Consider the following 16,159-nt stretch of genomic DNA (forward strand, 5'->3'; position numbering starts at 1 on the left):
ATAACTTTGCAAAAGTGTTTCACGTACACAAATAGCATGGAATGCTTTTAATTAAATATTCAGCATCGGGTCTTGCATTACTGTTTATGATTCTTCACAGCCTGTTCTGTACATTTTGTTCTGAAGTATGTTAAATTATGCAAAAAATATCTGTTAATAATGTGGCATTATATACTTGTATGTCTTTGATTACCAGCATACAGGCAATAAAATCATATTAAAAATAATATGTGGTTACTGTACTTAAATAATGTAAAACACTGTTGGTTTCTTTACAGTAACCAACAATGTTTTACTGCTGATACTATGATAATGATGGGCTACCACCTACTAGCTAATCAGCATAAGCTGATTAGCTAGTAGGTGTTAATTAAATACAGTTATTAATTAAGTATTAATTAAATACAGTTGGTATAAAACACAAAATACTCATTATGCAAGTAACACTATAATTTATGTAAATCACATTATAATGTAGACTAAGTGGCTGGCAAGTGTTTTTGAAAAGCTATTTTCTAAAAAAGCAAATCTGTGTCAAAAAAGATTATACTGTGTCCTTGAACTGTTACTGCACAATAATTAATCAATTTTCCTCAAAATGTATTAAGATAATAAAAACACACTTACTGGAATTTGAGATATTTTTGTAATTGGTTCCATTTTTTCAGCACAACCAATACTAACTTCGGGTATCCAGAGGGAACAGCTAACATGGGCCCATTTCTGACCACTCCTAATAAATATGAAATAGTATTAAATTAACAGGACTACATACAATTGACTTTCACTATAGCAAACTTATAGAGATTCCAGAAATAGTTTGTGCGGATAATTTGGTACAGTGAATTTCTTTATAATAGTATTGTGACTACCTGCAATCAAAACTTTTTCTTAGTTTGTAATGAGAGCCAACTGTATATGTTTAACATGATGCCCACAGAAATGTAATAGAATTATTAAATTATTAACACAGTTTCAAGAACAAATAATAATTACCAATCAAATATGCTAAAAAGATATGACAGTATTTTAATATATCATTTCTTCAGATTAAATAAAACAATCTACATATGTCTATAGTGCAGGTAGAATGGAATAATATGAATCAATTAGTAATTAAAATGAAATATATGTTGATCTTTAATTGACCATGATTTATAAACATCTAATACCAACAAGTTTTACCGACGGGACTCTCCGGCGTCTTCAGAGCTTATAACGGTAAGAGAAAAACTCAAAGTGGCTAGTACAGAGAAAATGGAGTAACACTATTGTATAAATTAAACATTAAAACAGAACACGTAATATTACATGCATGGAGCGTGTTGTGTTAGTCACTGTTATGAGAGCACGTTCTGTAGTTTTCAGCAAAATTAAATTCTGGCAGCCTGAATAATCTTATTAAGGTTTTCAATATGTCAGCTATTATCATTCCCTGGTTTCTGTTAAAATTTTCTCCAAAATGGAAGACTACAATAGCTTCTTTGAAATTTCTACAACGGAAATCTTCTAGGTAAGGCATGGAGCTGCTATCCCAATCAATGGTATGGTTAGTAGTCACGAAATGATGGGCTAGATCTGAGTTATCTGTTCTGTTGTTACTAAAATATATGTTCTTTTTTTTCGGATTTCGAGGCTTCTCGGCGTCTGTCCTATATAATTTAGACCACAAGCACATGGTTGGAACGTACATCCTAGTTTCGAATCCGCCATTTTGTTGTAACGTATTCTTATTAATAAAATCTATTAATTGCCAATTGATCACTAATACAAATATAGAGAAATTTATATTTATACTGCGCCACCCTATATTTAGATTAGTCTATATAAAATAGTAGAATCAATTTTCAATTAAATTAGCAGTCTCCTTACTCATTCAGGCCGAATTCAATATTTTTCACTCGAGGCTCCCACTAGATTCGAATTATTTATGAACGGTGCAATAAAAAAGAATCAGGCAAACACAGTATTGAAATTAATAAAACAAAACATTTAATATAAGGTTATATGACAAATACATGAATTCCACTTCTAAAATGAGACATTACAATTAAGTTAGTACATCGGGTCAAATCATTCATATTAATTCAGTCTTCAAAATCGTCACATACAAGTTTCACAGTTTTCTCAATTACAAGATTCATTACTCAGATTAATACAACAGAATTTCTAGTTTAATTAGTTTGCTCATACTTCTCAGTTATACTCCACACTTAACTCTCAGCTGGTATTTATCATATCATTAAACACGGCAGATATTATTTCAAGGCAAATTATTTTTAACTTCTAACTTCGGCGATATGCCACAATAAATGTTAGAATGAGCAAAATGGAACTATCACTCAAGTCTTCATACACAGAGAAACAAATAAAATATGACTGTCCTTACCGGAATTAATCTTCAGCACGTCAGATTTAATGTGAGCACATCTTCAAATTATATTTATTACACCTATGGAACACATTTAAAAAGAATTCTTCAAGGTCATAACTAGATTATTATTTGTCGCGCTTCACAATTCTCGACGGCAACTATAGGGCAGATTGATATCCTTGTTTACTACTTCACAACAAATTAAGCTCCGTACAATTCTTCCTAAAAGCAATATAGAAATAAGTAGTAATTCTAAGCTAACTGGATCTATTCTGAATCCTTCATTAACCTTCCAGTCCTTTAATTATCCAAGTACGGCACCAAATTCCTATTAATGCCACTGCTGACTTTACTTTCAGCTATCTATAAGTTTTCACTTCGTCTTAGCACACTTTTAAATACTACTCTCTTGAATTCCTGCCCTTCCGTCCTTTTTATTTACTTTCATCCCCTTGTTTATATCCTTCCTTTTTCCCCTTCAAAACTCTCTCTCTTTTCTCTTATATTACCACTCATATATATTTTTTCTCTCCTCGTTATCGAAGCTCACGGTCTACCCACGTGCGTTCCATTTTATTTCTCTCTCCATGGCAACGAACAAAACGTAAACATTCGCGTTAATGTTACATAAGGCTATACTTTTACATTGAGTAATGAAAAATATTAATAAATTATTACAGTTACTTAATTTTCTCTTTCATTTCATTTACAATTAATAATAATAAAATATATGTTACAGTATATATATATAAGGTACATTAAATTATATACATATAATTTCTCATAATATTATTGAAGGAATAAAGTAAATAAGATAAATGATATTTATCACTGGGTCCTTCCAATAGTAAAATATACATTAAAATTATTTAATCAAATAATAGCTGATGAAATTCAGGAATAATACATGAAAAATAATTCTTAAGGGATTAACAAATAATTTTTAAACAAGTCATGCTTAATATATGATAGGTTATGTTAAATGTGAATGAAGAACAAAATATACATAATAATTTCATTCACAGTTTAACACATGGGATGTTGTACACTCCAGACTACTATCAGATCCATCAACATATCACATATTAGAGTCGGACCCAACATGGAAAAACCACAAGGACATTAATAACTTATTAAGGAACATGACTAGTTGGTCCACAGACTTGCAACAGAATCTGAAGTCACTACACCCATTGACGCCATGATTGTATGGAGCCCCAAAAGTCCACAAAAGTGGAGTTCCACTACGCACGATCGTTGATGGAAGAAATGCTCCCACATATTTAGAACATATCACAAAATTGGACACTTACATTAAGAATTCAAAGCACTTTACTGAAAAATTGAAAAACATCTCGATCTTAAAGACAGACATTCTTGCTAGCTTGGACATAGTATCTTTATTTACCAACATCCCAGTAGAAGAAGTTATCAGTATTCTATACAATCTCTTCCCTGAAGATACGGCTCACCTTTTTCATCACTGCCTTAAATCTAATTATTTTAAATGGAATGAAACAATATATGAGCAACTAAATGGCTTAATTATGGGCAGTCCCCTTTCGCCGCCCTGTGCAGATCTGTTCATGGAAAAGCTAGAAACAAAATTAGACCCAAAACCTTTAGTGTGGTGGAGGTATGTAGACGATGTCTTCATAATTTGGAGGGACACAAAAACAGCTCTTTTGGACTTTCATCAAAAGTCCAAATACAATTCACTTTGGAATTGGAAAAAGATAATCAAATACCATTTTTGGATACTCTAATCAAGAAACTAACAGATGGACATATCAAACTAACAGTCTACTGCAAACCAACACACACTGGACGCTACCTTCATTTCAAATCAACTCACTATATTTCCCAGAAGCTCAGCATAATACATATGCTCAAAAATAGAGCTACGAACATCATCTCAGAAGAAAAAGAACTATATGATGAAATTACTCATATATCAGAGATATTAATAAAAAATGGCTATCCAAAGAAACTAATCAACAAGATTCTTCATAGAAACCCCCCACAACAACAACCTACCATCACTCAATACAGTTCATCCATAGTTATTCCTTATGCAGGTACAGTGTCCGAGAAGATCGCAAAACTTTTTAAGCCTTTCAACATCAGAGTTGCGTTCAAACCGATCAAGACTGTCTGTCACGTTTTAAGATCGGCAAAAGACATTAATCCTTTTTTCAAACACACTGGAATGTACAACATCCCATGTGCTTGTGGTTTAAAATATACAGGTCAGATGTCAAGAAGCCTCGAAATCCGAAAAAAAGAACATATAGGAGATGTTAATAACAACAGAACATCTCGCTACTACTAGCCATACCACACTGATTGGGATAGCAGCTCCATGTCTCACCTAGAAGATTTTTGTTGCAGAAATTTCAAAGAAGCCATTGTAGTCCTCCATTCTGGAGGAAATCTTAACAGAAATCAGGAAATGATAATAGCTGACATATGGAAAACCTTAATAAGATTACTCAGGCTGGCAGAATTTAATTTCGCTGAAAACTACAGAATGTGCTCTCATAACAGTGACTAACACAACACGCTCCATGCTTACGCATTCTGTTTTAATGTTTAATTTATACAATAGTGTTACTCCGTTTTCTCTGTACTAGCCACTTTGAGTTTTTCTCTCATCATTATAAGCCCTGAAGAAGCCGGACAGCCCCGTCGACGAAACTTGTTGGTATTGGTTGGAAACATGTTTATAAATCATGGTCAATTAAAGATCAATATATATATTTCATTTAAATTATATGTTTGAATGACCAAATATAATTAAACAATGAATTAATTAGACTGAAATATTAAGGTCTGAACAGCACCTATGATGTGAGGAACGTTTATATTGATTTTTCATCTGAAAAGCTCTTATACAAATTGTCATCATCAATTCCTTCAATACATTGAAGATGTTTTGTGATACACAAAATATTTATTAATTGTCAGCTATTCTTGATAACTGTGGTTGTATATTTTCTTTAATTATAGTATAGCATCCTATGCTGCATCCCTTGGGGATACACGAATTAAAGAAAATACATAACCATGGTTATCAAGAATAGCTGACAATTAATTAATACATATTTTGTGTTTCACAAAACATCTTTAGTGTATTCAAAAAACTAAGGTTATGGGAAACTGTAAAAAGCAATAACATTATAACTATGTGATGGAAACAGTGGTTACTACTTTCCCCCACACACACACATATACCATCATGGCACTAGATTTAAAACTACAATAATTAGGAATTTTATATGGGGAGGGAGGTAGCATTTAATGCAACTAGCAAATAATTTCCCTAACTCTGGGAATGGAGAGTCCTTTATTGGAACTAAGATTTAGACAATGTAACCTGAACACTCTGAAGCAGGTCTTCGGTCTTTTTGAACAGACATTTCATATCTGAAAATAATTTGATGAAACAGTTTGGTATTATTCCAAGGGATATACTGGTTCATGTCAATTCTCACTGGGATAATCTGGACTTAGAAGTTTAATCAACCAAATATAATGTTGATATTCAGATTCGTTTCTCAACTGATTAGCTTGTTTAAATGAGGCATTTAAAAGAGCACAGGAAACACCTGGTGACAACAAGGGAGAAGATTTTCTTTAGGAAAGTGAAACACAAAACAGATTTGGTTAATAGATTTGAAGATGGCAATAAGGTGAAATTTCTTAAGAATCCTTAAAACCCATTTGGAAGTAAGGGAAATGCACTTCTTCACAAAACTACACCACACTATTGATTATAAGATAGCATAAATCAGTTCATTTGCTGATTAGAATTTCACTTCAACTTGAACAGTAAGTTAGTTTATGCATGTGTGTGCACACACACACACACACACCAATGTGACAAATAATTTCAAATTATCAGTCATTCAGCCAGTACAGAACCAGTTTTAGTGATTCAGAAATAATACTGTGGATAATAAATTATACAGAGGACAAATTGAAACCTGGCGTTCTCTAGATCTAGGCCACAAACTGGTAAGAGTGTACTTGCAGATTAGTAACCTTTTTCAAATTTAAAAACAAGTGGTAATTAATAATTTTTTGATTTTTGTCATGAGGAGAGGAATCTTTATATGGGTTTTTATCATTTTAAGGTGAATTAGTCGATCTCATATGAAGGTAGCCGGGATTTTTCTCCCAGAAACTTGGGTTTTTCATCCCAAATATAGACAAATTGGCCTTGAGAACACACACAATTTACAGACAAAAAAATACTAGTGGTGGTGGTGGTGGGCAGTAGATGGCACTGGTGTAGTGATGATGGTAGTGGTGGTTTAAGTTATGGAATTATAATTATGGTAGAAAGGGAGAGTTGTAGAGTAGGCGCCCTCCCTCGAAGAGTCTTTGGACTCATTGGAGGTATCACGTAATAATAATAACATCAGTTTGAATTCCACTATATATCCTCCTTTGCTGACCAAAAAATCCTAAAGGAAAAAAATATATGCAGCATACTTGATTACTACATGGTGATATACACAATGCTTTGGTTGCCAGATTTATAATTGCAGTATTATGCTTAAGATCAAAGGCTTAAATGTGACTTGTTCTTAAGATCTTAAGATGTCACACTTAGATCATAACAAGGACGTTAGATATTGAGCAAATGATTTAATATTACAACAACGCAAGTAAAGTGACAGACTACATAGGAGATATGTATACTGTATTTCACTTGTGCATTCTCTTGCTGATTTGTAATAAATAACAATGCAAGTAAAGTGACAGACTACACAGGAGATATGTATACTGTATTTCACTTCTGCATTCTCTTGCTGATTTGTGATAAATTTCTAGCCTGCAAGGATTCAAAGCCATGTCTTGACAACTAAAGAAAGTAATTGCTAGCTATTATAAATAACACTTGAATGTTCGTTAACTCACTGTATCAATAGTAATAAAATTGCTTTTTATTTATTCATAAGCAATATGAGTTTTTCAAATTCATTCAAATATTTTGAAATATTAAAATACAAAGGGGAAAAAACTAAAATTGTGAGCAAATGAGAAAAAATATATTCACCTTGTACTTTTCATTGCACCACCAAGATTGGGACAAAGGATGCAAGGAGGATGGATACTCAAGGCACAAGTACGGCATACCCAACTTCCTTCAGGAATAGTTGTAATTCCATAACAAGCTTGATGAACACAAATGTTGCATGAATCACAGAATACCATTTCATTTCCTTCTTCAGAATCAGGCTAATCAAGATGATAAAAGGGGAAAAAAGTCACTTAATAAAATTAAAGAATAAAATTTTCATTTTATTCTTTAATTTCCTTATTTTTTTTATCAAGTTGTACATTGTTACAAGCTTTATGTTAATTGAAAATAGTGATGATGAAATATATTCATAAGATCATTCATAAGCATCAAGCTACAAGTTCTAGCAAATGTATCTGCAAAAGGTCAAAAATTATTAATGCACGTTATTTCAACTTGCACTAAGCCACAAATATAATATGTGGCTTAGGATGGATGTGTTAGTGCACTGGCACTTTTGTGACTGCAGGTAATGACCAATAGTTATCTCACTCAAAAGGACAAGTTACAAAAGGTAGGATCTATTTTGTTTTTGTTCTATACTTATAAATGTGTATTTAGGCTTATGTGCTCAGTAAAATGAACATTTTGAACATAGATTGCTCTACTTGTATATTTTCAGATTATAATCCTACCAATGCTTAGGTAAAAAAAAAAAAAAAGTGCTGCTCACAAAAGGTGAGCAGCACTTTTTAACCCCCCCCCCCTGCCTCTACTGCCTTCTGAATTAAAAAAAAAAATTTTTTTTTAGTTCCTCACCCCAGCAGATGCTACTGGTGATTTCCCCTCTTACAGACAAAACAATTAGCAAAGCACTTCCTCCCTCTCACTGACCAAACCTCTTACATTAAAAATTTGAACTACTTTAAGTCTTCTATCAAAAGTTTAATTTTATAATTCTGATATTAAAAATTAATTTTGAACATTACTTCTATCTTCATCAACAATCCTGCATGATACCTAATTAATTACAACCCCCCCCCTCTACACACATCCCAGATCTCTACATTTTGATACTTTAGTGGTCCATGCTAGTCAACTTTAATTCAAAGAACAAAATACACAAAAATAGTGAGTACTACTATGGGTTCTCATCCCTCTCACCTCAGTCAATTTTCATAGAGCTCTTTTAAGTCTTCTATCTGGTTAAGACAGTGACAGTGTTCTCTATTTGGCCTTTAGGGTCCAGAATCAAACATCATTATAGAAAAAGAGAACAAAAGTATGGCCATTCCAGATAATTTAATAATACATCTTCCAAATGCAACCTTTCTTTTAGTTATCATTATTTTTAAGTTTTCATTATTTTATTCTTTAATTTCCTAATTTTTATCAAGTCATACATTGTTACAAGTTTTATGTTAATTGAGAATAAACTAAATTGAGAATTCAGAAAACCTACACATATTGGCAGATATGTGTGAATTTAACTTACACACCAACTCCAGTCCCAAGCATTATGGTACACTGGTGTCCAAAACATAAAAATGAACACTATTTCTGAAGATTACAACAGCAAATTCAGATGAATCAGCTTGTGGCAATTTGTATTTTCCAATCACACTAAAAGGGGTCATGTGGTACACTCAATGGGATAAAAGTTAAAAGGCTGCACTAAGTGAATTGTGTTTGAAGGAAGCTCTTTTCATGAAGGAATAAAGTTGAAAACTTGGATATCTTGTAATGTCTCAAAGACATCATGTAGATTTCACACAGAGAAGAATTATTGAAAAGCTTGAGGAAGACCATAGAATTACTAATACTGCCAGACAGTTTGGAATCTCACATAGCATTATATCCAGGCACTAAGCAGTGTTTCAAACAAATGGAATGTATTTCAGATGTTTGCTAAGCGGTTGCTATCACTCTACCTTGGAGCTTGAAGACAGATTTTTGATTATAACAGCAAAATGTAATTGATGCACCACAGCAGATCAGCTCCATTCAAGCACAGGTACGCAGATATCTTGACAAACTGTGACAAGATGTCTCGACAAATAGGCCTATATGACTGAAGGTCTGCAGTCTGCCTCCCTTTATCCACAGATCAATGCAGGGCAAGTTTTCAGTGGTGTTGTATCCATAAAAATTGGACAAGACACAATGGGCTAATGTACTCTTTACAGATGAGTGTGAAAGTTGTACTACTTACTATCATGAGAATGTTCTTGAAAGGGATAGATATAGCATTGCTGGGGTCATCGTGTGGGTAGGCATTTTGCTTAATGGATGCACTGAGATACAAGTGGTGAAAGGAATAACCAAGTGGAAAAACTTCCAAGACCTACAACTAATTTAGAAAATAAAGCAAATTCATTAACTGCAAGTATAAATCATTACCTAGGCATGCAAAAATTAAACACTCATTCACACTTATACAGTTAAAATATCAAATTTCAAATACACCAAACTATCTCCACTGTTTTGAGATTAGGATACAAAGTGTACAGAGAAAAACTTACATGCTAAATTTAAATGGTCTAAATGCATAGGGCAATATACAGCCTTCACTAAATGCTACCCCTTATAGAGTATCATATTCCTATCCACCCAGTCCTGAATTCTGTCTTTTTCCAGTTTCTCCAATAGCTTAACCATCACTCCTGAAATACTTTTACTTTTTTACAACATTAGAGAGCACCAAATTAGAATTTTAGATCTTTTCTCCATTACATTTTGAACTGTTTCACTTACCGTCGTATGTTAACTGTAACATATAGGGTGCTCTGAAGATGCTGGTTTGAAATTTAGCAAAATATAAACCATTTAATAAACATCTTTTTTATAATTTAGTTCCTTTGCTGTTGTAATACTGTTAAAAATAATATTATATTATTTTAAAAAACCACTGTTAAAAAGAACTGATGACCCTCCATTAGTTGATAACAAGAATGGAAAATCACATTACCCATTTTGAGTGAAATAGCAAGAAAATTTCTTTCAGCACCAGCTGCAATTGTATACAGTGAAAATTTATTTTCAGAAACCAAAAGTAGACTTTTTCCAAAAATTGCCAACAAATGGCCTTTCTTAGATCCCAATTCATCATGACTTCATTTTGATAATTAAATCCATAATTATTCTCTGTATTTAACAATTTAAAATCAAAATTTACTTTGTTGCTTAAGGAAATAAGAGCATTGTTTTCACTAATTTTTGTGTTGCATTCTTTATTTTAATAAATGTTCCTTGTAAAATTAAACAGTTTTATCAAATTTAATGAACATAAAATTTTATTCTTGAATGTTCATGTGGTTACATTGTTAAAAGTCAGATATTTTCATGCATATTTTTTAATCTCTTCTCAATCTTTTTATATAATCAATTTTTAAGAAGTTCACACTAAGCACTGTACAAACCCCATCATTGAATACTCACCCATTGACAGGACGTTATAAATCATCTCATACTTTCAAGTTTGCTGTCTTGAGTATGTTTATTTTATTTTATTTTTTTTTATGTTGAGCTCATACACGATAGGTTGGTTAATCAACCTATAGCATGTTAGCATTATGTATGGGTAGTGAGTTGGGAAAGGAGAAACTTGCTTACGTTTGGTTTAAAAGCCTGTATATTGCATTCAATGGGAAACACAAGGGGAACGACTGTTCCACAATACAGCAGTAGTAGGGATGAAGGAAGAAACTTGTTCTGAGGGTTTCAAGGTTTACTGTGAAGGGATGTTAGATGGCAGTTGCACGTGTTCCAATGGTGCGAGTGAGGAAATTATTGATGGTATTTCAGCTGAATATTTGCCATGAATATTTATAAATATTTATAGAATATTATCTGAATATTTATAGAATACACATATTGCAGAAATGTGAAAGTGGGAGGAGTGAGCTGGTAAGAGATGGGTTATTGGGTTACTAATCAATCTAACTGTCCTCTGTACTGAGCCGAGCACTTTGAGGAAACTCTTAGGGATCCCACTACAAATGTGAGAGCAACATTCAATAACTGGGCAGATTTCTGATTTGTATAAGATTAACAGCTATTCAGAGATAAGTAACGTCTTGAGCAAAAGAGAATCCTGCCTTTTTTTTTTGTTTGTTTTTTTTTTAAAGCTGAGGATGCTATGGCTGTGATGTGTTTATGCCATGAGAGGCTTGATGTTAAGGTGATTCCAAGAAGAGAAATCTCATCTGGAAATTTGAGTGTTGTCAAAGATAATAGTGGGAGAAAATGGTTCTTTTTTGTGAAAATTAAGGTAGAACTGGGTTTTACTAGCATTGAAATTGATGAGATTATCTGAACCCCATTGGAAGATGGCTTGGAGATCAGAAATGAGGGCAGTGGTGGTTGATGTTCTGCAGGTTGAGGTGATTTATGTAGAGTAAGGTTTATCAAATGAAAGGGAGGAGGGCAATGTGCTGTCATCCGCAAAACTGTGTACTGGGTTGGAGGTCAACGGAAATAGGTCATTGATATGTAGAAGGAAGAGGATTGGTGAAAGAACAAAACCTTGTGGAGCTCTGGCATTAGTTGAATGGTGAGAGGATAAAGAAACATCCACCATTACACACAGTGTGCATCCACCAGACAGAAAGCTGGCAATCCAACTGCAGAAGTTCTGAGACAGACCAAATGATGGGAGTTTGTTTAGTAAGCCTTTATGCCAGACACCTGGTCAAAAGCTTTGGAGATATCAAGTGCAACCACTTGAGATTCACCAAACTTCCACAGCATTTGTCCAGAGATGGGTGATATATGTGAGTAGATCTCCTGTTGATCTGCAGTGATGGAATCCATACTGGTGGTCATTTATTAGCTGGTTGCCTTCGAGGTAGTGCAGGAGTTAGGAATTAATGGTTCTCTCCATTATTTCAGATAAGACTGAGGTGAGTGAGATAGGATGGTAGTTTGATGGCAGTGATTTGTCACCCTTCTTGGGAATGGGTTGAACATAAGCCAATTTCCAGGTTATGTGATAAATACCAATGGAGTAAGAGAGTATATAGAGGCAACTCAGGATAGGAGTCAGTTATGGTGCACAAACCTTCAGGACAATTGGAGGAATGCCATTAGGGCCAGGAGACTTTTTGTGTCTAATTTGGACATTATTTTTCAGTTATTTCAAACTTAGGTAAATTTGTTTTTAATTCAGTACTTCCAGATATCAAATACCACTTTTATGTTTGCATATAAATTTTTTATATGTTCAATAAATAAAACAACATTAAGTTTGATTAAGTTTTTAATTACAAAACATGTCCAGAAATGGGTGATATATGTGAGTAGATCTCCTGTTGATCTGCAGTGATGGAATCCATACTGGTGGTCATTTATTAGCTGGTTGCCTTCGAGGTAGTGCAGGAGTTAGGAATTAATGGTTCTCTCCATTATTTCAGATAAGACTGAGGTGAGTGAGATATTGCAAAAAAGTCAGAATTTGTATTGCAAAAAGAATTAATCCAAACAAAAATACAATATTATGTATTTTAATAGATATTTGATTCTTTCAATTTAAAATTCACTAATGAGACTTTTGATTTTGCATATTCTCATCAAATTTACTTAAATCTGGATTGTATGTCGTGCACTTTAATATTAATTCTGCTTTCAAACTTTCGTCAGTCAATTTGTTACTACACTTATTTTTAATGTAATTCATTGAAGAGAAAAACTGTTCGCAATTGTATGTTGAACCAAAAAGAGTCAAAACCACAAAAGCAAGTCGCCTGGCATTTGAATAATTAGTTGAGAAAGAAATCTAACATTTAAATATAATTTCCTGCAGTGTTTCTTCCATAGTTTCTTCATTTTCTTCAATTTGTGCTACCATTTCTTGAAGCTTTTGTACCCAGATGCTTTTATTCTGAATTTAAAGAAGCCCATTTGTAGTTCTGCAATTGATATTCTGGGAAAAGCTTCAATATCTATTAATTTTAAATTGCAATTTAACGGATGTAATATAAATTTCATCATCTCCTGATGTTTTTTAAAATCCTGAAATCTGCTTGTAAATGAATCTAAAATTACAGTAATCATTTCAGCGAATATTTTACAGTCAACTTTTTCTTGATTTAAATTAAATCCATAGTTTTTAGATTTTCAAAATACAGGGTGTTCGGGATAAATTTGACAGTTTCGTAAGGAAAAAGAAAATCTTCTTTGTATCTATTAAATTTAATGAATTGACAAAAAAACATTACAGCCAGAGTTAATTACAATACTATCAACAAGATTTACTCAAAATAACCACCATTAGCATCGATCACAGCTTCAATTCTGCTTCGGAACCTCGAACAAGCTGATGCTACAGTCTCCCTGGGAAGGGCCGCAAAAACTGTTTTAATTTTATCCATTAACTGGGCTTTTGTATTACTGGAAGTGCGATTGGTGTCTTTTTCAACTGCGCCCCATACAAAATAATCCATGGGGTTAAGGTCTGGGGAGTTTGGAGGCCAAACATTTGGACTGGTGAAGTCGTAGAAATTTTCAGACAACCATTTTTGACTTTTCCCAGAGGTGTGGCAAGGGGCCGAATCCTGCTGCCATACATACGGCCTACCATTGCCTACCCTTGTTATCCAGGGCTTGACTACAGTTAGCAACTCCACGAACAAAGCCCGAATTCCAATGCCAGGGTTCTTCAACACCTGTTCCTGCAGATTTGCGAGGAATTCTGCTGTACGAACGCAATCAGATCGTCTGCTAGGGATCTTTCTTCTTGCTACATCCTCGTAGTCACCATTGCAAGTCTCTAGTTCATGCCTGATTGTTTTTACTGTATTCAGGGAGCATTGGGCAGCAGTCGTAATATCCTTATTTTGATGGCGGGCACGAATCATCATGATACAAGTTATTCTCTTCCATGATTCAGGTGGGTTCCAGCTATCCATCCTTTCTGACATCTTGTATATGAATGAAGAAGGGTCCAAACTTTTAAATGAAGAGAAGTGTGTGTTAATACATGTAACTTACGGAAAAATATAATTAATTATAAATATGTCAAATTTATCCCGAACACCCTGTATATAAATTTTTCTTCAGTAACATCTTCGAAAAACACTCTTAGTTTCTGTTCAAAGGTAAGGACTTCCTCTAGTAATTGTAAGGCTGTGTTTCCCTTCCCTTGCAACTTCAAATTTAGCTTATTAAAAGGTTCTGTCATATCAAGCAAGAAACAAAAATTTTGTATCCATTTGGGATTAGTGAGAAGTTCCACATGATTTACGTTATAATTTTTAGTGGTTAAGAAAACTGTTACTTCTTTTAAGCACTGAAAAAAATGTTTTAATGCTTTTCCTCTCGATAACCATCGTACAGATGTAAATGTCACTAAATCTTTATGTTGATTACCTAATTGCTCTAAAATATGTCAAAAAGTCTGTGAATCAACGCCTGAAATCGGATGAAATTGATTATTGGCACAACAACATCCATCACTCTTTTTAGTTGTGATAATAATTCCAATGAATTTGCAACTAAAGCTTCTTGATGCAAAATGCAATGAAATGAAATAACTCCATGTGGAATATGAGTGGAGAATATTTAACAAACTCCTTATTTTTTGCAATCATAGAAGGCATGCCATCGGTCGCAATGCATACTATATTATTAATATTTATGTTTTTATTCTGTAAACTTGTTAGAAGATTTTCTGAGATATCCTGACCTGTAGTGTGTCCTTTAAGTGTTAGCAGATTGAAAAGTTCTTCTTGAATACCGGAAGATGTGATAGATTTAGCCATTAAGCAGCATTGTGCCATATAGGAAATATCATTTGATTCATCAACTGAAATAGATATAAAATTGGCAGAATTAATATCCATAATTTGCATATTTGAAACTTCTGCAGAAATTGTTATAATCCGTTCCTTGACAGTTCTAGCCGAAAGAGGTAAATCTTAAATTTTTTTAAGTATCTCGTCCTTATTTTTCATATCCTTAAATAGAATTTCAGAGACATTATACATGTAATTTTTTAGAAATTCACCATTGGTAAAAGGTTTTCCCGTTTTTTCTATTTCAAGGGATAACAAAAAACTTGCATCAGTAGTATTCGATGAAGATTTTGTCCAAGTTGACAAATTTCTTTGCTGAAGCAAAGGATTTTATTGAAGTCTAAATGTTTTCCTCGAAAATGTCATTCGACATTACTTGATTTGTTATTTTGAAGTCATAGATGGCAAATTAAACATTACAGATTCCCATTTACTTCTATAAATGCAAATTTCTCTATCCACATTTTATTGAATCCTCTGTTTTCTTCAATTATTTTTCTTTTTCTTGAACTCATATTAGGAGGGTTATTATCACAAATTTAACTGCAAGTAAAAACACAAATTCAACATAATAACATAATAAAAATTAATTTGTGCATAACATTACCTGACACTAAATTAAACACCAGTTTAGTACCACAATCAATAAGTTAACTAACAGAATGTTTATTTTGACAGTTAAAATCCGTATGTATCTAAAAACCGCAGTGTTTGGCAGGACAGCTGATCAATCAGTTCAAATTTTCGCCGTGGCGCTAGTTACCTTAGGCATGCGTAACAAATTTCATGCATAACACACGTCACATGCATAGTATCTAGCGCCATGAACAAGCCATATTAAAAACAATATTTAGTTGTTTGTATTAATTATGTATCTATTAATTCAATATAAAAGAGCCACACTTTGTTCAGCCAAGAGCCGCATGCGGCTGCGGAGCTGCCGGTTCCCGACCCCTTCCTTAAATG

At 33.3% G+C, this 16,159-nt stretch overlaps 1 protein-coding gene across 9 annotated transcripts in view; it reads right to left on the reverse strand.

The window, feature by feature from the left end:
- The window catches only part of LOC150097938 (protein Jade-1-like), a 335,931-nt gene that overhangs the window by 87,342 nt on the left and 232,430 nt on the right, over positions 1–16,159 (reverse strand). For all 9 annotated transcript variants that reach the window (XM_090405951.1, XM_090405944.1, XM_090405950.1 and 6 more), the window contains 2 exons: positions 7,440–7,621; positions 628–733 (listed from right to left, as the gene is read on the reverse strand). In XM_090405951.1, coding sequence (XP_090262077.1) covers positions 628–733; positions 7,440–7,621 — 288 coding nt within the window. The remainder of the gene's footprint in view (positions 1–627; positions 734–7,439; positions 7,622–16,159) is intronic.

Source organism: Typopeltis vanoorti, chromosome 16 (assembly GCF_054136105.1).
Source record: "Typopeltis vanoorti isolate ZY-2024b chromosome 16, IOZ_Tvanoo_1.0, whole genome shotgun sequence".
Lineage (NCBI taxonomy): Eukaryota > Metazoa > Arthropoda > Arachnida > Uropygi > Thelyphonidae > Typopeltis > Typopeltis vanoorti.